The sequence below is a fragment of the Hemicordylus capensis genome, chromosome 2 (assembly GCF_027244095.1).
Source record: "Hemicordylus capensis ecotype Gifberg chromosome 2, rHemCap1.1.pri, whole genome shotgun sequence".
Taxonomy (NCBI): Eukaryota; Metazoa; Chordata; class Lepidosauria; order Squamata; family Cordylidae; genus Hemicordylus; species Hemicordylus capensis.
The window spans coordinates 398042614-398065479 of NC_069658.1; the positions used below are offsets into that span (position 1 = coordinate 398042614).

Below are 22866 nucleotides of genomic sequence, written 5' to 3' on the forward strand. Positions count from 1 at the left end.
GCGGACACATGAACATTTGAGCTGCAAGAGATCTAGCTTGTGAACCTCAATTTCAACCAAATCTAGTCCAGTTGTAGAGACAGAGAAAGGAAAGTAGAATGATTAGTTCTTACTAGAACAACTTGTTCTTTTAAGCAAAAATATAGGGCCACTTTATCCTGGCTGCATTCAGATGCGACAAGCCATGGTTTGTAATGAGAATGTCCAACTTGTCATTTTAATTTCAACTAGCTTAACCCACAGAGAGCATCTGTGTGCTGAGAACATCTACTCCCCTCACCTCAGAGTTCCCTCCACCCTCACCTGAGCTGCGCTCCTCCTCCTCCTCCATCCCATTGCTTCCATCCCCTCATCCCCTTACCACTCCTGGTTGCTCCTACATCCTGTTGCTCCATCCCCCTCACCCCTCTTGGTTGCGGCTGCAGCATTACCACGCCAGTTGGCCAAGCCACAGCCCCCTAACCCCAGAAACCTCCCCACCTTCTCCCGAGTCTACTTCTGCTCCTCCCTGCAGAAGGAGCAACGGCAGCTGACTGGGCACCTGCTCATTGCTTCCGCCATGGCTACTCGTTCCCCTCAGGATACTGACAGGCTTGGGCCTGTCCCTTGCCTGCCTCTCTCCACCAATGGTCTCTGTAGCTCCAAGCAGTGGCGACAGTTGACCAGGCCATTCCTCGCTGCTGCCGCCATGGCCACTCATTCCCCTCAGGCCGGTGACAGGCTCAGACCCATCCCTCACCCTTCCTTCTTTCTCTCTCTCCTCCATTTGCTCTTCCCCTCTGCCTTTCTTTCCCCCACCCTTTGCTTTCTCTCTCTCTTCCTTCCTGAGTTCAGATCTTGTTCCCTCATCTAATTCACACAATGGCAGCCTCCTTCTCCTGAAGGGGCTCTTTCCTCCCTCATGACCCCTCTCTTTGCAGACCCCTACCCACGATCCATCGTGGGCAGGGGTCTTGTATTTAGATAGATAGATAGATAGATAGATAGATAGATAGATAGATAGATAGATAGATAGATAGATAGATAGATAGATACTCCTCTCCCCTACAATCTTCCCACCAGTAACAGCTGCATTCCAACTAACCTTAACCATCACAGGCTCCTCTTCCCTATCTGCATATGGAATTCCCATGGCCCAGTCAACAAACTGCTTCAGCTATGTTACCTGCGACTGGTAAAGCACTGTGTGGGCGGGGCTTGTCACACACCATTTGCCACGGATCACCTAAGCCTTTTATATATATACTAGTAACTTTAAGCCCGTTAAAATAACGGGCGCTAGTAGACCTTTGGGGCCAGCTAACTCCGCCTCCTCTGGCCGAGGCCGCTGCTCCGCTGCCGCCTCGGCCACACCGCGTCCTCCTCCACTCAGCCGGGCCCACCGCCTCCTCTGGCCAAGAGTGGGGGCCCTTTTCTGAGAGTACTGCCCCACTCTCCCTCCCTCCCTCCCTCCCTTCTGCCCCACACTCTTGCCTCTCTTCCCCTCCCTCCCACCCCACTCTCTTGTCCTCCCTCCCCCTCCCCCCCACCCCTTTCTCTCACCCTTCCCTCCCTGTCAGCCTCCTGCCCTCCCCCCGCCCCACTCCCTCTTGCCCTTCCCCCTCCCCCTGCCCCAGTCGCTCCTGCCCTCCCCCCGCCCCACTCCCTCTTTCCCTTCCCTTCCCCCTCCCCCAGCCCCACTCCCTCTTGCCCTTCCCCCACTCCCTCTTGCCCTCCCCCCTCCCCCTGACCCACTCCCTCTTGCCCTCCCCCCTGACCCACTCCCTCTTGCCCTTTCCCCTCCCCCACTCCCACTTGCCCCTCCCCCTCCCCCTCTTGCCCCTCCCCCTCCACCCTGCCCCACTCCCTCTTGCCCCTTCCCCTTCCCCCCCCTGCCCCACTCCTCTTTAGGCCGTTATATTAACGGGCTCATACTTTGGGGATGGCTGTTCCCTTCTCTCTTCTGCCCTACTCTCCCTCCCTCCCTTCTGCCCCACACTCTTGCCTCTCTTCCCCTCCCTCCCACCCCACTCTCTTCTCCTCCCACCCCTCTGTCACCCTCCCCTCCCTGTCATTCTCCTGCCCCAGTCCCTCCTGCCCTCCCCACTCCCTCTTGCCTTTCCCTTCCCCCTCCCTCTGCCCCACGCCCTTCCTCCCCCTCCCCCTTTCCCCTCCCCCCTTGCCGTTCCCCTTCCCCCTCCCCCCTGCCCCACTCCCTCTTGCCCTCCCCCCTCCCCCACTCCCTCTTGCCCTTCCCCCTTCCCCCTGCCCCACTCCCTCTTGACCTTCCCCCCTGCCCCACTCCCTCTTGCCCTTCCCCCTCCCCCCCAGCCCCCCCCCAAATCACATCCATAATATACCCATACACACAATGCACGATACACATCAAACAACTCATTCAACCTACCCAGAAAATGACACTGAAGCCAAATATGAAATACTTGATGCAACAGCTGACTTCAGGGCCTTTATAGTGCTTCCCGGACATCCTTGGGGTTCATGAAGACACTTTATTTGCTGCCAGAGTTGGGGGGGGGGACCTGAGGAGCAGTAGCAGCAGCAGCAGATAAAGGATGATGCAGGAGCGAAGAGCCGGGCGAGAGCCGGACTGGCGAGGGCAGATTAGAGGCAGCGCGGGGGAGGGAGCAGGCTGCTTCCCTGCATGGTCGGTTTAACAGCTGTTCAGCGGCGAGCTACCAGGAGAGCGCGCAGGCGGCGAGAACCGGAGATGCAGACGCCAACGCCAAGTCCGCCGCCGGTGCAGACGATGGCGCATTAACGGGTGCTAAAGGAGTGCCGCTGTGGGCGGCCAGGCCGAGAGGGCCGCAGTCGCTGTGGCCGGCCGGGCTGAGAGTTCCGCCACCACCGTCAGGAGTGCTGCCCGCAGACGCCGCCTCTGGCCTCCCGGACAGGCGGAGAGTTCCGCCGCCTCTGCCCTCCCCGCGGCCGCCGCCCCTGCCCTCCCCGCCGCCGCCGCCCCTGCCCTCCCCGCCGCCGCCCTCCCCGCCGCCCTCCCCCCCGCCGCCGCCGCCGCCCTCCCCGCCACCGCCGCCTGCGCCCTCCCCGCCGCCGCCGCCTCCGCCCTCCCCGCCGCCGCCGCCGCCGCCTCCGCCCTCCCCCGCCGCCGCCGCCTCCGCCCTCCCCGCGGCCGCCGCCGCCGCCGCCTCCGCCCTCCCCGCGGCCGCCGCCGCCGCCGCCTCCGCCCTCCCCGCGGCCGCCGCCGCCGCCGCCTCCGCCCTCCCCGCGGCCGCCGCCGCCGCCGCCTCCGCCCTCCCCGCGGCCGCCGCCGCCGCCTCCGCCCTCCCCGCGGCGGCCGCCGCCGCCGCCTCCGCCCTCCCCGCGGCCGCCGCCGCCGCCGCCTCTGCCCTCCCCGCGGCCACCGCCGCCGCCGCCTCTGCCCTCCCCGCGGCCGCCGCCGCCGGCCATCCAGACAACATGGCCACCTGGTGCCTGCAGAGCGCATGCCCAGAACGGCCGAGGGAGACACGGGCGCAGACACTGGAGGACACGGGCGCACACCCAGGCACTTTATTATAGAGGACTAGCTGACCCCACACAGAGCATCTGTGCGCTCTTCGGGGCCGGCGGTGACCTCTTCCCCCCCACCTTCTGCCCCAGTCTCCGCTTCTGGGCCCAGCCACATCTCCTCCCCACTGCCACTTCTGCCCCCCTCCGACACTTTCTCCCCACCCCCCTGGGCCTTGCCTCCGCGGCCGGGCCAGGCCCGCCACCGCCTCTGGCCTCCACGGCCAGGCACGCCGCTGCAGCAACCAATCCTCCTGGGTGCGCCTCAGCCAATCAGGCACATCCATCGCCCAGCCAATCAGCTGGGCACTGGGACGCACATTCCAAGGCACACCCAGGAGAATTATATAGATAGATACTAGGTGGGCCGGGTGCAGCACATCTGAGCCTCTAGTTTCCCCCACCCACTGGCCCCCATTTTCTTCCCCCACCCTCCCTCAAGCCCACCACCATTTTCTTGCCCACCCGCCCCCACTGTTTTCTCACCCTGCCCCACCACCATTTTGTCATCCCCCAACCCCCCATTTTGTTTCCTACCTCACCTCCAGCACCACTTCCTCCTCCCTTGCCGGCAGCTTGCTCATGAACTCTCGTGAGAGCTGCCATGCATGTGATTAGTGACAGGTACGCCTAAGAGAAATATATAGCTAGAAAGGACTACTCTGTGTAATTTGTGTCAAAACTTCTCATTGCAGCAGCTAAGCCTCCCCAATTCATTCCCAAGGTCTTAAATTGAGGACAATTTGCCTATTGTCTCTAAAAACATAAACCAAGCATTCATATTAATATCTTCACCTAGAAGCAAACCCACATGGCTGGGTTTGGAGGAAGTTTGGCTGATGTTTTAGAAAACGTTAACAACTCACACTTAATAGCAAAAGGAGCAAGACACACATATGGGCAGCAGTCAGAACAAAGTTGAATTCCACCCAACAGCAACATTAAGAAAACAGAAAAACACAAGTCCTTTGAGATGCTGGTGCTGGGAGCATTAGGTGAGGTGGAGGAGTTGCCTAACCCTTAGTCATGTGCACGGACCAGTTCGGAGGCCATTCTAAAGGCCTCCAGACCTGTCCGGATATGGGGTGGTTTTGGTTCGGGCAGATGGGGTGGGGGGTTCCAAATAAGGACGGGGGGGCTTTACTCCCAAGAACGGCACCGTATTTAATTGAGCAAGCGGGTGGCATACCTCCCTGCCGCCCGCTTCATTCCCCCTCTCGGCGCGGCACGGCTCCCTCCTTTTGAATTCTGAATCGGGCGGCAGGGTATCTCCCAAAAGGCTTCCTAGAAGCCATTTGCAGCCCAGCCGGCGAAGGGGACGGGGACGGCAGGGGAGTTCTCCTGCCGACCCCTTGCAATGGGAAGGGAAGGGGCAGCAGGGGTCTTGGGGGCTCGAAGGGGGCGGCCTCCAGCCAAGCGGGGGCATTGAAGAGGGCGGCAGGGACTGGGAGATACCCTGCCGCCCAATTCAGAATTCAAAAGGAGGGAGCCGCGCCAAGAGGGAGAATGAAGCGGGCGGCAGGGAGGTATGCCGCCCGCTTGCTCAATGAAATACGGTGCCATTCTTGGGAGGGGTAAGTAAAGCCCCCCCCCCGTCCTTATTTGGAACCCCCCACCCCAGTGCCGGACCGCAGCTCCGCGGTTCCGTGCACACCCCTACTAACCCTTCTCCCACCTTCCCCTTTGCCCCGAAAGTGCTCCTCCAGTTTTTAGTAATTACCCCACCACCACACATACACACATGCAGGGGCGTAACTATAATAGGGCAAGGGGAGACAGTTGTCTGGGGTCCCACTGCCATGGGGGCCCCCCCAGAGGCAAGTCACATGACTGACTCCCCCCGCTGCGCACCCGCCTGGGCTTCCTTCAGTTGTATTCATCCTCTGAAACTGATGTGAGTGTTAAGACCTGGAGCTACCAGAACAGCATGTCTTTCTCTAGTACCATTAAATGACTTCCATCATCCACAATTTACAAAACCTTTTTAAAATAATTTAGGATGATGTTCCATTGTGGCACATAGGTTACAGCCTCATTTAAAATTTCTTTACTTCATGAGCTGAGCTTCAGTGAGGGGGGTCCCATTTTAAAATCTTGTCTCTGGGCCCACTCCAACCTTGCTATACCCCTGCACACATGGGTGCAAAGTGGTTACCAGAGGAGCATCAGTATATGCTGGAGGAATTAAGCATATCTCCCCATCATATCCCACTCATCCCCCGACTTGCCTATTCCCACTACTGTATTCAGTGGTTCAGATCACATATGTCCATATAACTTCTGGTTCTGTTCCTACATGTCCATTTAACCAAGGTTCTTAACACATGTGTAGCGAAAGCCACTTCCAAAAATGTAGGGCAAAAACCCTCAGCAAACTTCAACACAGAACACATATCCTTGATGAAAGATGCATTTACCTTCAGCCAGAGGCACAACAGCCTACAGATTAAAGCAATCAAAGGCAGTTCCCAAGAATATTGATTTACCTACCTCTGTATGTCTTGAATGAAGAGCATTGTATTCCTTCTTCAATTCTGCTTCCCTCTCTTCCAGCCTGCTAACTGAAAGAGACAATTCATTTACTAAAAAATAGACGCAATGCCAACTACAGAAACCGTTCGTTTACATCGGCTCCAGTTTCCACAAATCAAGGCTATTCATCACGAAACGAACTCAGCTCAGTTTTTAGTACGCCGTGCTCTTGCAAGGATTGGGCAGGTGAGTCAGGCTGTGGCCCAAGGCACTTGTAAGGCACCCCAAACCAAGCCCCAGACTCAACACCTAAGGTGTTCTCCCTGCTGCTCTTGCAGCAATCCAACCTGCCCATCAGCAAGAATGGTGATCACTAAAGCCCTCTATGAAACACTGCAGACAAGTATGGGTCTTAAGACAACCATGCCTTACATGGTTTAAGCACCCTGTCCTTTTGCCATCAACAAGGAGGCTGACTACTGACTGGCAATTGCCCAGTGCCTGTCACCACCAATATCCCAGAACCATGCTTGACTGTTTCACCACCTGGACTCCTGTAACGCTAGCGGTGCATTCCCGTGCTTGAAAATTATGAAAGGAAGCGACACTATAAAAGGCAATCAGATCAACAGGTTACTAACATATCATTATCATCTTATACGCATAACATAAGCAAGGGAAAACAGGAGTTCAGAGCAGCTGGAATGTCTGTTACTATGCCACCACCACACACCCTAATTTTAAAATACGTTTGCAATGACTGGAGAATGAATATCTTTATTACGGTACTTGACCGGATTTCAGTATTATAGTACAAAATTAACGTTCAATGCAGTTGGTACAATCCAATGGCTCGAGTGTTATTTCACTAAATTGGAATAGAGGTTTAAGGTTGGACAGCATTCAGGCTTGTACATGGGAAATTTACTTCTGTTATACTAACCATATACATTAAATCAGGGGTTCCCTAACTCTGGTACTCTCAACGTTGTTGAACTACAACTCCAATCATCCCCAGTTGCAATTTGTTGTGGCTGGTGGTGATGAGAGTTGTAGTTCAGCAACATATAGAATACCAAAAGCTGGGAAATCCTGCTTAAAATGACCTTGCATCACCTTTTCCCTCACAAAAGGGTTTTTAACAACCAAATTAAAAAACAGTTATAATAAGTATATTGTTTAAACAAGACCTTAACAGCATCCAAAAAAAGATTCATTTGTGAACATGTTCTCACCCATCACTTAAAGCTACTTTGCCCATACCTCATTAACACCACCAACACAGGAAAGGAGCAGGCAGTAACTACAGACTAATCTTTCCACACTGAGTCATTTTAGTCTCTAGTAGTGAAATGTGACTTTTATTATGGTCTAAGCCATCTGACAACTGTAGCTTCTGCTCCATCTAGTGGCCTAACAATCTGTCAACATACAGACTCATGCAGAATAGAAGCTACCAGTAACTGAGCACACTTTATATAAACATTGAGCCAGAAAGCTTCTCTGCAACTGGGTTGAGATTTCCTACATCCCTACCCCCCACCCCACTTTGGCAGTTAAATTACACCTAATTGCCTAGTGGAGCCCCACTCTCCTCTGAATGTCAACAGTTGTTGGTTGAAAAAGCAACATCTTAACAGTATAGTCCAACCACTGCTATCTCCAGTGCTCTCCAAAACCAGTGATTGTCCTCCATAATTAACATTACAGAATTATAGTATTGGCTGACAATAAATGGTCAGCATCAAGATGTTACACACAACGAGAGAATATTCAAAAGACACGGGTAGGATCTGTGGGAGAACTTTGCTCATGATTTTGTAGGTCTAGGTTTTAATGCTATCTTGGTTAACAAGGAAGAGATCAGGGCATCTGTTACTCTCATTTCCTCAAGAGCCCTAGCATGGTAACAGGTAGATCATGCATATTTCCTTACAAGGCAAAGGCATTATCAGTAGGTCTTTTTTGTTTTCAACTTGTCTGCTTTCAAGCAGAAATGTTGCCCGACAGGGGCACATTGCTTTGAATCTGGTTCTGAAAATATCTATTATGAACTAAGATTTCATGAAAGCATGGCCATTGATATCATTTTTATTTCAGTCCATCGGGGCTGCCCACTAACAAGAAGCTATTGTCTATGACAGGGATTCTCAACCTTCAGTCCCCAATTGCTACTGGTCTTAAACTCCCATAACTCCCAACCAAATGTTATTGGACTTCAACTCCCATAACTCCCAACCAAAGGCCACTGGGGCTGGGGATTATGGGAGTTGAAGTCCAGTAACTTCTGAGGACCCAACGTTAAGAATCCTTGGTCTATGAGACGTAAATAAATGTCATCAGTATGTCAGAAAATATGCTGCTGGAAGGTCATTTACAGTTTATTGACACTTGCTCCAAAAAGCCTAGAGCATAAAGACCATGCGACTAACAATGCCTTTGCCCATATGAACCTCCCCATTCTTTAATATCTTCCGTGGGGGGCCTAACATTGAGAGCTTGCACCAAAAGAAGTGCTATGCAGTTTCTTTCTTTGCTGTGGCTGTGAAGAGCAGTACAGAGGGCACATTTTATTGCTTCCAAATATATGACATTTGAATTTCAGAGAAGAACTGAAAGCCTCTGAGAAATTGAGAGCGTAACAAGGTTCACCTCTTATGGAAACAAATCAAGGTGATCAACAGACTGTGCTTTCCCCAACTTCAAAAGATGAAGAACCGAAAAGCAGACCTTGGGGGTGAGGGGGAGAAACAAGCTGCTGTAAACAACAGAAGTCAACCCAGAAGCATTTGGGCAAGACCCAGCGCTGCTACATTGGGCTTTATGCCAGGGCAGAATCCACCAGACACTAAAGCATACTTCAACAACAGGTTGCTGCTTTCCCCATGACAGAGCTGACAGAGGAGAGATCTCGTCACCTGTCTGAGGAACAAAATCACTGCCGCTTTTCTAAGGAGGAATTGTACTTGTATGTGCAAAAAAGTGATTGTGCACATCGAAGGTTGCTCCTGTGAGTACTGCAGAGATCACACCCACATACTTACTTAACATTATAAAGATGGAAAGACCCACTGGATCTAGTCCATCCTCTCTGAAATACATATAAGGAACCCCTCCCAAAGGACTGTCCCATCCTCATCTAAAAAATATTCAAGGAAGAAGTTGCCATAACCAAATTATCGGAACACTTTTTATCAGCTTCGGCTGATATGCCAATTGCTTCCTACCTGGTCAAAGATAGCTTGGCCACAGTTCTCATGCTCTGGTAACCTCTCACTTAAATTACTGCAATGCACTGTATGTGGAGCTGCCTTGGAAAACGGTCCAGAAACTGCAGCTGGTACAAAATAGGACTGCCACATGCACGCGTGAGCTACTTCCACTTCCTTCCGGTCTGAAGAGCGGACAGGGAGGCAGGGAGTTATGCTGCCGCCCCGCCAGAGTGGTTTTCAAGTGAGCACTGGTTGGGGGAAAGCCGAGCGAGGGGTAAGTGCACCCTCTCCTGCCCTTCAAGTCGTCCCACCCCCACCTTTGAACCCTTCGAACTTCCCATGTCGGACTTGTTTGGAGGCCTGCAAAAGGGCCTCCAAACAGGTTCGTGCACATCCCTGCTGACTCCCAGTCCATTTCTGGGCCCAATTCAAAGTACTGGTTTCAACCTTTAAAGCCCCAAATGGCTTGGGACTGGGTTACCTGAGAGAGTGCCTTGCCCCATATGTCCCAACCCGGACCTTAAGATCTTCTCTGAAGACCCTTCTCCAAGTGCCCCTGCCAAAAGAGGTAAGTGGGTGGCTACTAGAAGATGGCCTTTTCAGTGGTTGCACTCTGTTTATGGAATCGCTTCCCCAGTGAGATTCACCTGACTTCATTTTGTTCTTTTAGACGCCAAGTAAAAACCTTTTTGTTCACTCAGGCCTTTTCCATTTTTATTTTCAAATCAGATTTAACTGATTTTAAAGGAGTTTTAAAATTGCTTTGTATTGTATTTTGTAATTTCTTTTCTCCCCCTTTGGTCTGTTATGATTAAATGTGTTATGTGTTTATATTTCATGTTTTAATGTGGTGTTGTGATCCGCCCCGAGGACAATTTGCTATGGGGCGGCTAACAAATAAAGTGCTTGTTTTAATTATTGTTATTTTATTGCTCAGCTGCTACATTAACCACCTGGCAGCTTAGTCTATTGTTTCAATGTCACCCGATAGGATAAACAATCCCCACCCACCCTGCTTTCTGAGAGTTGTCATATTTTGCAATTGTCAGTTGACATACCAGTAGACACGCACCCCTCTGTGTTAAGAATACCAGAGAGAATGAGGATGTTTCTATAAGGCTAAGGTAAAAGCATAGACGGGTGGTTTGTTTTGGAACAAGCCACTGACTATCTTAACAGGTGGCCCAAGGAAAGCAAGTCAGCAGCCAGAGGCATGAGCAGCTGCCCTGACTCTGCCCACCACCTCTATCAGCCAGCACAACTCCCTCTTAGCCAACAGGGTGTCTTGTGGGTGGCTGCTTCCAGGCAGTGCCAGCAGATGCTAACCATTTGGGAGGGGGGGAAATATTTCCATTTACTCAACAACAGTGATGTAGCTTGATACATTTCTAACACCCATTAATCCAGGAGATATGCAAATGGAACTGGCAAGGCTGGAATTTCAGTCTCTGGAGGCCCTTACCCAGCATCAAACAAAACTAGCAAAGTAACTGCAAGAAGCAGCATGCTGAGAGATCTTTTGGCAACGTTCAGTGAAATGCGAAGGTTTTCAAAATACTCGTTTATAGCAGAAATTCCTCATTTGCATTATGATGCATTATTTATTGAGTATGCATCTTGCAAGCCTGAGAAGAGCAGGTTAAACATTTTCTAAATAAATTATTTAGTATGGCCTCAAGTCTAACAAAGCCTCTCCATTTCAGGCTTAAATATGGCAATAAGCTTACACTGAAAAATTGGACTGGTCAAAGCTTATGTTAATGTTAACAGGATTGTTTTGATTTCAGGTGTTCAGATCCACATTTGAGCAAGGAAGGGAAGAGTGGCCTTATTCCCCCCCCCCACCACCACCACCACTCAAACATTTATGTTGCCCTAAAAATCAAAGCAAACCTGACGAGTATCCTTAAGGTTCAGTACAAGTACACATCACAATTGCCTAACCCTTCCTAGCAACCCCCTCTCAAACAATCTTCATTCAATGTATATTTAGCACTAAAATAAGCAATGGTTTGTAGAGTAATTACAGTCTAATGTTCAGAAATGAAGTTAAAGTTATATTCACAGCAGGCACAGAAGCCAAGTAAACGAATAACCTGATATAAAATAGATGCTTAAGACAGATCAAAAATTCATTATATTTTAATACAATTCTAGAAATACTACAGATGTATGTAAAATCTTGTATTTCCTTTGATCACAAGTGAATGCATAAGGTCTGACTCCAGGTTTCAAGGGGTCCTCTCAGCAAACTGCCCTCCATATGCACCTCCTAGTCCCCGACTAGAAAGGTTAAATTTCTAAAGCAACCTTTTCTCTCTCTCTTTTTTTATTTAGGAAAAAAGAAATATTGGGCAAAGTTGGGAAAGATCCTTATCCGATCTAAACATTGTACTACCTTAATAACATAGAATGCAATGTATATTACTTAGCATGTTTACGAAATTTTACAGTATAAATGCCTTCGGTTCTCCCCCCACAACAACTACAAAGCATCCCTTATTAAAAATGGAGCATTAAGCTGCTGTAGTCGGGTATCTAAACATCTTAGTTCCTGCCAGCTGCAAAAATGGGAGGTAGGATGGAGAGAGTTGAATATACAAACTATCACACTATAGTAAACAAAAGGAAAGATTTATTTATTTTCTGGACTTATAAACCATCTTCCCTCCATTCTGGATAATTTCTGCATTATCCAGAAACAGAAGAAACAGAAAAACCTGCAACACCTGTTTACCAAAGGCAACAGTAGATTCAGTGTGCACATCACAGGCAACCATCCTCCTTTCAAACTGCATCCTGCTCTCTAGAGCATAGGTTTCCAATCTTGTGTCCTCACATGATACTGGGCTATAACTCCCATAATCTCCTGCTATAGTGGTCTTCCATCATTGTGGCTGGGATGGTGTGAGAGTTGTAGTTCAACATCTGGGAACTGGGTCTGGGTCTGCCTCTAGCCTAGAATATGGCTGTGCTGAGAAGTAGGTAAAGGGTGCCGTCAAGTTGGTGTCGACTCCTGGCAACCACAGAGCCCTGTGGTTTTTCTTTAGTAGAATACAGGAGGGGGTTACGATTGCCATCTCCTGCACAGCATGAGATGATGCCTTTCAGCATCTTCCTATATCGCTGTTGCTTGATATAGGTGTTTCCATAGTCTGGGAAACATACAGTTTCCCAGATATAGTGCCAGCAGGGATTCGAACCATCAACCTCATGCTTGCTAGGCAAGTCATTTCCCGCTGCGCCATTAGGTGGCTGCTGAGAAGTAGAGCTCACTCTTAATACTAAGTGAAAGTAAACATAATAGTACTAAACTCCTTGGGAGTATATTATTATTATTAGGAATTTACATCCCTTCCTCCTATTAACAGATCCAAGGAAGCTCATATAATTAAAAACAATATCAATATCTGAATAAAATTATCCACATGAAACCCATATTGTGTCACTTAAACAATTCCTAAGATAGCCTTGAAAAACTCTACTATCTCAAGTTTCTATCTCTAATCAGAATTGGTTTTCTGAAATTCAGCTCTTCTGAACCTTCATTTTTGTCTCCATGGACTTGTGAGCAATGAAGGTTTGTACAGACTGAAAAGCTTCTCTACTATTTCACCAGTTTCTTGATTTGGATTGCAATCCTAAACGCTCTTACTGGTGAGTAAGGCTCACTAAGGACAGTGGGGCTTACTTCTAAGTAAAAAGACATAAGACACTGTTGGGATGCATATTTTCAAATATACACAAGTTTTGTCCACATGCTGCAGAAGATGGAGGAATCTGAAACCTGTAAGAGGATTTGGAGAGCTATACGTACCTACACCATACAGGAACTGTAACTGCTGGTAACTGCAGGTGGTATTATATAGTGCTTATGGATATTTTAAGGAAGTACAACCAAAAACAAAAACTTATGACCTTTCTGATAAAAGGCATTTCACGCATCACTCGTAAGACAGAAACTATTTCATAAGAAAAATAATTTTTTTACAGTGGGTCCCAAGATTTCCAGTATTTCGACTTGGGGAAAAACAGTGGGAAACGCATATTTCCCCCTCCCTGCAATTTTTGCATTTCCAGCCCCAAGAGAGTCACTCCACCACCACCACACAAAGGCTTGGGCCCAGAAGTGGCATCAGGGATCAAACAGTGAGTCCTTCTGAAGACCTTGAGCAGCTGCCCAATCTCTGATCCCAACCCTGAAATGAACAGATGAAATCATTTCTAAAGGCCCCAGTCCTAAGATACATGCATGCAGCAATGGACTGCCAAACAGGTGGCTCTTGCCTACACCTAAAGGTAAAGTGTGCTGTCAAGTTGATTTCGACCCCTGGTGCCCACAGAGCCCTGTGGTTTTCTTTTGGTAGAATACAGGAGGGGTTTGCCATTGCCTCCTCCCATGCAGTATGAGATGATGCCTTTCAACATCTTCCTATATCGCTGTTGACCGATATAGTGCCAGTGGGGATTTGAACCGGCAACCTTCTGCTTGTTAGTCAAGCATTTCTCTGCTGCACCTACCCCTGGTCTAACACCACAATCCCTTTGACTGAAGAGGGGCAAGATGCATTGTGTTACATTTCCATGGGTAACTGGCATTATCAAAATTGAAAATGACAACTATTCAACTGGGGCATCAAACGTGAGATTCCTAGTTTAGCACTGGGAATACAGTGCTACTTACAGAGACCTAAAGAGTAGATATAGCTATCCAGCACTAGGAAGCAGCAAAGGGGTACGCATAAGCAGGCTTGATGGCACATAAGCATCACCCTCGTCATATCAAGATAAGAAGTATACAACTTCCAGCATGGGTTACATAACCTTGTCAGAATTGGAGGAGAACTTAAAGCAACATTTCTTAAACTATATTACTGGAAATCAAAGTAGGCAAGACAGATGGTTCTCTCAAAGTACTAATTGATCAAACTAGGGCTGCACAACTTCGGCCTTCTAGCTGCTATTAGACTACAATTCCCATAATCCTCAGCCACAATGACTAATTATCAATGATTGTGGGAGTTGTAGTCCAACAACAGCTGGAAACCAAAGTTGTTCAGCCTGCTCTAAGCCAAATCTAAGCACCATTACTAGCAAAGTGTCCAATTAATAAAAATCAGGTTTCACTGTCAGCACAAGAAATCTGTTCAACACTAACACTGCAATAAGCCTTCGGAGCAATAGGAACAACTACCTGCCACAGAATACTGCATGTCATCATGGACATTCTACATAATTTTTTGTCCTAGCCAAGCACTTTTTGGAACTTAAGGGCTTGCATAGCACAGCAAAAGCCACATCTTACTTTTTGCTATGTGCCACGTGTCATTTCTGTAACATATAAAATGCATTTGCAAGACCATAATGAACAGCCTCAGCCAACTGTGCATAAATAGGCATAATGGAAAAAGTAATGCTACCATGTTGATATGCAGTTTTCTGTAGATGCATGAGAAAATACTAATTCTGGGCTGCCACAAGCAGCTCTCCAAATGTCTCAAGTTGTAAACATTAGTTCATCACCTATTTATAACTTTGCAAAACAAATAGATAAAGACACAGCCCAAGTGGCATTTTTAGTTAATCCAATGCACAAATTCTAAATACACATAAGAATCTTTCAAAATGCAGCAGAAGAACCCTTATGCAATGTCTCAAAAAGAGCCAACAACTTGTGACAATATGTGAATATGCTGCAGCTGTGTGCTACAAAATCCTTTGTTAAGGACCTTAACATCTGCACTTCCTTTGATAGGATGCCATGAATGCAAATTCTGATAATGTCTACACAGATAATACTTCTTTGTTATTGGAAGCAAGCATAATGGCCAAGATCCAGGAGATCCTCTTTTCTTCAATGGGAGCTGGAAATCAGTTCACACAAGATACACACTGCACCAGTTAGTAGGATTAGTGCCGGTCACTACTGGTTAACAAATAATAGGGTTCCGCAGCCCTGCCTAGGCACTACCCTGATTCCTAAATACACCTATACTAAGCCAAGTGCTCTGTAACATCTCTGGCTTTCACCTGTGGATTCTGCTTACGCCCATTCCTTACCACCACGTCATATTTTCTTATGCTGGCAGGGTAGAAGGTATGTGCAAACCAGGAAGTGGCAAACTTCAATAGGTAGTTATGCTATCTCAAAGAAAATTATGGTTGACATTTGGCTTTCCAGCTCCTTGCCCCATTTTTAAGTACAGTAGTCTTGGCAGACTACTGTACTTAAGGCAAGGAGCTGGACAGTAGTCTGCCAAGAAGTCAACTTAAGTGGCACAGCAGGGAAATGCTTAACTAACAAGCAGAAGGTTGCCAGTTCGAATTCCCACTAGTACTATATTGGGCAACAGTGATTAGGTAGGTGCTGAAAGGCATCATTTCAGACTGCACAGGAGGCGGCAACAGTAAAACCCTCCTTTATTCTACCAGAGAAAACCACAGGGCTCTGTGGGTGCCATGAGTCAAAATAGACTTGACAGCACACTTTCCCTTTAGTCTGCCAAGAACTGCACATTCTGGAACCACATGACTAAGCCATTTGAACACTGTGTATCATCTTGGTGTGTGCTACTGTGATAACTTTTGGTTTGCATTTCACCCATGTATGCAGGTGAATGCTCACTTTGGTGATAAGAGTTTACAAAGTCATGTCACACATTTAAAAAAACAAATTAAATGCACAGCAGTACCAGCAACACAGCAAGACAACATGTATTTAAAGTATTTCTGTACAGACTCTCTTATGTATTATTTATTTATTACATTTATAAACTGCCCCATTCAAAGGCTCTTTTGCACTTCATGATAAGTATTGATCATGAAAAGTGCCAAAGAAATCAAAGTAGAGTACCATGTCCTATATGCACACAAAGACAGGGTTCCTCTATTAAACCAGATGATCACCTCCCCACAACAGCTTACAGATATTCGTACAAGTACAGGGACAGAAGCTAAGCAAAGCTAGTCTACCAGCTGAACTTTTGTGCATGCATTATATCAATTAGTTATGTGCTCTCTCTTTTCAAATGCATGTCCCAGCAATGTGCTGCTAATTTCAGACTGGATTTCAAATTTATCCTGCTAGCCTGGCTCTAACTACTTGTGAAAAAAATAATTCAAATGTGACTGCAACTTCAAACTAACAGATAGCATTACTTACAGCACAGCAAAGTAATACCTTGGCTTGAAATTTTGGGAAAGCTAACCAAGCAGGGCTCAAGCCCTCAAGTTCCACTTTGTAAATAACAACACTCCAGGTATAAAAGGCAGTCCTCTCACAGAATGAAAAACAACTCCCTGCAGTACAAATAGCCTATTCCACTCTTACACCAAGAACTTACTGCATGACAATGTAACTTTCAGTTAGATCAAAATCTACTCTAGTAAATTAACAGGAAATATTCTGATCAAACAGCCACATTTTTGGCTCCAGTCCTGCTCCTGCTCTCTTTATTAAAAGCCAAGCCTCCACTGCCCCCAATAACTTTACCATGCCCACTGAAATAAATGTAAAGAATGCACCTTCTAACAAAACCTTTATATTCAAAGGCCAATAAAGGTAAAGTGTGCCATCGAGTCGGTGTCGACTCCCAACTACCACAGAGCCCTGTGGTTTTTCTTTGATAGAATACAGAAGGGGTTTACCATTGCCTCCTCCCGCACAGTATGAGATGATGCCTTTCAGCATCTTCCTATATCACTGCTGCCCAATACAGGCATTTCCCATAGTTTGTATGGGGAAGTACCAGGAGAAAGTATTCAGGCAAAGAACTACTGTACTGTTTTTAAAAAATCATCGTTCCCATAGTCTGGGAAACATACTAGTGGGGATTCAAACTGGCAACCTCTGTCTTGCTAGTCAAGTCATTTCCCCACTGTGCCATTAGGTGCAAAGGCCAATACACAATCCTAAATAGATCTAACAGCAGCAAATACTGAAAGTGGGCAGGTATAACGTCAATATATACCAAGTGCAGTTTTTGAAGGCACATATTAAGATGTTTTTTAAATCAGCCATAAGGGTGAGCAATCAGATCAAAGAAAAAAGTATTAAACATTGTTCTCAAGTTGGCTAAATTACTTGGATTAGCGTTTTGTTCCCATTATGAAAAGCAATGCACTAATGTTCTGTCCAGACAACTTAAAACTTAAACTATGCTTCTACAAAAAAGTAGCAGGAGAACGTATTCAAGCAAAGAACAACTACTGTACTGTTAAAAAAAATCAAATCATTTTTCACTTCCCATGATTTATACAACTACCACATAACAATGTCTAAGCTACCTCAGAAAGAGGGGCTGGTGTTCCAATTGCTTAATCATGCCTCTGAGGTCACACACACCCTCCCATCACAGTCTTTCCTCTCTAGGACACATATTCCCCCATACCCATCCCTCTGGCCTTAAACTTCCTCTTAAGGTTTACCTCAGTACCAGGGGCAACTATGGTTAACACAAACCATAGTTTGCTCTTGAACAGGATTTGAAACCAGAGTCTGAAGCCAATCAAAAGTCCTAGTTAAGAACAGACGCTGAAGAGCATTAAACATAATGGTTAGAGTGTTTGACTAGGACTGGGGAGAACTGAGTTTAAATCCCCATTCAGCCATAAAGTTCACTAGGTGATTCTGGGCCAGTCATGTACAGTATCTCTCAGCCTAGCCAACCTCACAAGGTTGTTGTGACGATAAACATAACCATGTACACCGCTCTGGGCTCCTTGGCAGAAGGGTAGGAGATAAAAGTGAAAGTAAAACAAATAAGGCTGCCAAGAATTCACATGCAAAAGAGGAGGGAGCGCACAACCCTACAATAAGCCCTGATAGGAAGGCATGAAAGGAAGCACTCAGGCCAGGGGAGAGCATAACATCAGCCCCCATAGAGACCAGCTCTGGCCTGTAAGGACTGTTGGGGCAGCCCCTCCTCCACCTTCCCCAGAGTACGGAAAGACCTGTGTGTGCCCTGAGAGGAAGGCAAGTGAGGAGGCGCCCAGGCCAGGGAGCTCTTGTGCTCGGCTTCTGAAAAGATCAGCAGCCTGAGACAATGTTTTATGAGCATTCTGTAATTTGCTTCTTTTTATATTGTGAACCACTTTAGGCACCTTTGTCAAGGCAGAAAGGCAGTATGAAAATGTAGTTAGTCAGTCAGTCAGTAAATAAATAAATAAATAGGCTCCTTTAACCACTGTTCCCCCTAAGGCATGCGCACGCTCACAAGTTTTCTGATGTCCGCTCAGTTAATTTTAGATCCCACTCAAGCTGGATTACGAAGGCCCCATTCTGAATGCATGTGTGCACACAGTGCCTTGATACTGCCACCCAGAACAAAAGTCATTCTGCACAGAGATGAAAGAAATTAGAGGGACCACTGCCCTTAACCATAGTTAAGGATCTGGCATGTTACATTTGACAAGTCCACAGGGTGACTTTGAGGCTCACATACCACTTTAGGCTCCTTAAAGCAGGGTTTCTCAAATTTGAGTCCCCAAATGATGTTGGACTGCAACTCCCATCATCCTGGCCTGGGCATGATGAGAGTTGTAGTCCAACAACTTCTGGGGATCTAAGTTTGAGAACCCCCTGCCTTAGAAGAAAGGCAAGATAATAATTAAGTGTGATGCAGTTGTAAAGGGAATATGGATGTTAATCTAAGATCCTTGGAAGGAGGAGGGCATAAAATATAACAAAAAAACCCTCATCATCCATGATCAATGCTGAAGTAGCAAAATATTCACCATTAGTTAAATTTTAAAAAGACAAACAACATCAACCAAAATACGAAGAACCATAAAACTAGTTTCATCAGCCCAAAAGACCTTATGTTCCTTTAACTTACTGTGGTCCCAGAATGGGTGAGTCATATGGTTTTTCTGGATATGTAGACCAACCCAACCAGGAATCATTAATAGGTCTCATTTTTTCAAGTGCAATTTTGGAAATATATTGAAGTTTCCTGTAAGATGCAATCAGTACTGTTTCCCAGAGAAACAATTCAAACAGGATACCTGGGGGGTGGCGGGGATCAGTAGATCAATGATTAATGCAAATTAAGTTAAATCAGATGTACACATATCAATAAGGTCAACACACCCCAACTAGTGCATTTTCTTGGTGTAAAGCCCTGAATGAAAAGTTCATGTAAACCCTGTAGCAAAGGCCCAGTTAAAGTCTGTTAATAAATCCCTACTTACTTTGATCAGCGTAGTTTTTTGCTTTCAGTTCAAGCTGCCGTGTTTGTGACTCTAAAGCTTCCACTCTTATCTGCAAATCCTTTTTTTCTTGTTCTTGAGAATCTTCAAATTCAATAAATTTCTGATGAGTCAAAAGAAAAGAGTCAGAGCATACTTAGAATATGTAGTTTATCATAACAATCATGATTTAATACAGGTATTCGCTAACTTGGGTCTCCAGATGTCAGACTACAACTCCCATCATCCCCAGCCACAACGGCCAAAGGCTGGGGATGATGAGAGTAGTTATCCAGCAACAACTGGAGGCCCAAGCTTGAGAACCCAGTTTAGCATTTTCTGAACCTATTTAGCTGCACAAACAGAAGTCACATCATTTCTGTGTATTCTAGGCCCAATGCCAATAATGTTCACTAGGCTTTTGTGTAGGTGTTTGTTCATAGAGTAAGTTAAGCACTCCATTTTGGTCTTAAGGTTCCACCCCCCCCCCCAATCTAATATTATGTTTCTAACCTGCTTATAAACTCTATACTAGGCACAAATGATAGACTGAACACTTACTTGAAGTTATGCAATGCTACATTTAAGAAATCTTGTCATAAATTAAAATAGACAAATTGAGACCAGGTAGTATTTCCTAGCCTGAAACAAAAATCCTGCAACTTAGTTTATATATATATATATATATATATATATATATATATATATATATATATTAGGGATGTGCACGATATTTATCGGCGCCGGCGGGGGTAGGGCTTTAAGGGCGGGGGAGAGTGTACTCACCCCCCCCGCCGCGTTTCCCCCGCCGGCGCTCTCCGAATTTGAAGCCCCTCGGGGCGGCAGCGTTCCTCCTTGCCGCCCCGTTTGCCCCCTCGGCCGGAAGTGGCCGGAAGTTCCAAGCGCGCGTGCGCCCGTCGTGCGCGCGCATGCGCGCTCGGAACTTCCGGCCACTTCCGGCCGAGGGGGCAAACGGGGCGGCAAGGAGGAACGCTGCCGCCCCGAGGGGCTTCAAATTCGGAGAGCGCCGGCGGGGGAAACGCGGCGGGGGGGGTGAGTACACTCTCCCCCGCCCTTAAAGCCCTACCCCCGCCGGCGCCGAATCACCGAATCTGCCCCGACACCCGAAACGTTTCGGCGGCCTTTTCAATGGCTGCCGAAACGTTTCGGGCACAAGCCTAATATATATATATATATACACATATATATATACAATGAAAATGTGAAGTTGCAATACTGAGTAATTCTGTTAAATCACCATTACTGAAGGCACTTGGCATAACATCACTTCTCCAACATAGCTTGTTTTCCTTCCACTGCCTACTTCCCACTTCCCATTGCACGTGAAGTTGCCTTCTACCAAGTCAGACCATTGGTCCATCAAGATCAGTACTGTCTACACCCCTGGTTCCCAACCTGGAGTCCTCCAGATGTTGCTTAACTACAACTCTCAGCATCCCCAGCTAGAATTTATTGTGGCTGAAGATGCTGGGAGTTGTAGTACAACAACATCTGGAGGACCCCCAGGTTGGGAACCACTGATCTACACTGATAGAGAGCTGCTATCAAAGTTTTTAGGCAAAAGTCTTTTCCAGTCCTTCCTGGAGATGCCAGGGATTGAACCTGGAACCTTCTGTATGCAAAGCAGATGCTCTACCACTAAGCTATGGCCCCCACCTCCTAAAGGGAATATCCTACAACAGATAGTACTCACATGTAGTCACCCATCCAAATGCAAACCAAGGTAAACTCTGCTTAGCAGAGAGACAATTTATACTCACTACCACAAGAGTGGCTCTATTCCTTCTGCGTTGCATCACACTGCAAGCCATTCTGACAGATTTTGATACTTTAAACAGCAGTAACAGCATGTTACCATTAAGGCACATTTACACACAATATTATAGTCTGAGAAAGAGTACTTATTTTACTTATCGCAATGCTCTACTCGAGTCAAGCTTAATTTCAGACCTCAACAGGTGAGTTCTTTTTTTCACCATCCTCAATTCCTATTTCAGGACTTAGATTTTCTCTGAATCTATGAGGCAGCCCAAAAAATTAGGAGCGAGAAGGACACATGACAAAATAATCAGACTTGGTGCCGGGGAGGAATATTTAATGGGCTTCTCTTTATCCCCTTTACAACTAAGATACTGAGAACGGAAACAGGGCTGCCTGGGACAAGTAAAGATTTTATTAAATTAAATAACTATCTCTGAATATCCTAGTCTAGATGCCACAGCTCCCTGGCACCTGGGATTTGTCAAACCCTGTTCTATTTAACCAACAGTATGCAAATCCATACCATGATCCAATTCTTTTTTCTTTTCTAGAAAAGTTGCAAGCTAGTGAGAAAGCAGTCTCTCAACTACACAGATCAATCAAGCCAAACATAATCATGCATCTTAACCTTGCTTCTTTGTGAACGCTTATAAAATACACACCCAATGGTAACTATTTAAGCAACCAACTGAGAAAGCCATCAGCAAAAGCTCACAAAAGCAGGAGATACAGGGTCTTTGCCAACAAACCACAAACAGCAGTGGACTTCACTAGCACTAGTTGTTTAGCATAGACTTGTGTGGCTTTGAAGTATCTGTTTCTGACCTATGTTTTTCTGCACTGATAGCATCTAAGAGCCTGGTCCACACACACCATGTTACAGTAGTTCAATACTGAACTTGGTGGAAGAGGGGTAGAGTTTCTGCTTTAACTACCAATGCTTTAAAAACAACAAGGAATAGCCAGACATTGCCACGGCCACCAGTGGGAGGAGCTTGCCATGTTCTTGTTAACCACGTTTGCCATGTGCCAGTTCAAGTAGCAAGAATTGTCTGGTGGGGATCCAGTACATATTGTTCAGTTCTGCAATCTCACAGCCCACAGGATGATGGGGAAAACACATTTTTAAAATGCAAAATGCTTATATCTAAGCACATATGATTTGCAGTGTAAAATATGCATTGCCAAATGCATTTTTAAAAAGAGTAAGGGTCTAGGAGGCACGTTAAAACTACCGAAGCTCAACCATCTCTGGAGTCAGGTTCTCTCTCGCAGAATAAATAAAACATTTGCCGAGGAGGGGGTGGGGGGAAAGGTGGAGTTTCTAAATCAGGATCACTGGTCGGCACAGATAACCAAAGAGCCCCTGGTGGCGCAGTGGTAAAACTGCTGCCCTGTAACCAGAAGGTTACAAGTTCGATCCTGACCAGGGGCTCAAGGTTGACTCAGCCTTCCATCCTTCCGAGGTCGGTAAAATGAGTACCCAGAATGTTGGGGGCAATATGCTAAATCATTGTAAACCGCTTAGAGAGCTCCGGCTATAGAGCGGTATATAAATGTAAGTGCTATTGCTATTGCTAATTAAAAACACAGCAAGCACCACCAATTACCAACGTAAGAAAGCAGCAAGGAAATCTGCAGTATACAGAGATGCACAACTGGACCATATACATGGTCCATATACATGGTCCAGTGTGCTGTAAGAGCC

The 22866-nt window shown here is 46.8% G+C and overlaps 1 protein-coding gene across 11 annotated transcripts in view; it reads right to left on the reverse strand.

Moving 5' to 3' along the window:
• The window catches only part of SPAG9 (sperm associated antigen 9), a 144196-nt gene that overhangs the window by 115652 nt on the left and 5678 nt on the right, over positions 1-22866 (reverse strand). For all 11 annotated transcript variants that reach the window (XR_008315240.1, XM_053290956.1, XM_053290963.1 and 8 more), the window contains exons 2-3: positions 19380-19500; positions 5995-6065 (exon numbers count right to left, since the gene is read on the reverse strand). Coding sequence is in view for 10 of the 11 variants with exons in the window: in XM_053290956.1 (XP_053146931.1) it covers positions 5995-6065; positions 19380-19500 (192 nt within the window). In the remaining variant the exon portion in view is untranslated. The remainder of the gene's footprint in view (positions 1-5994; positions 6066-19379; positions 19501-22866) is intronic.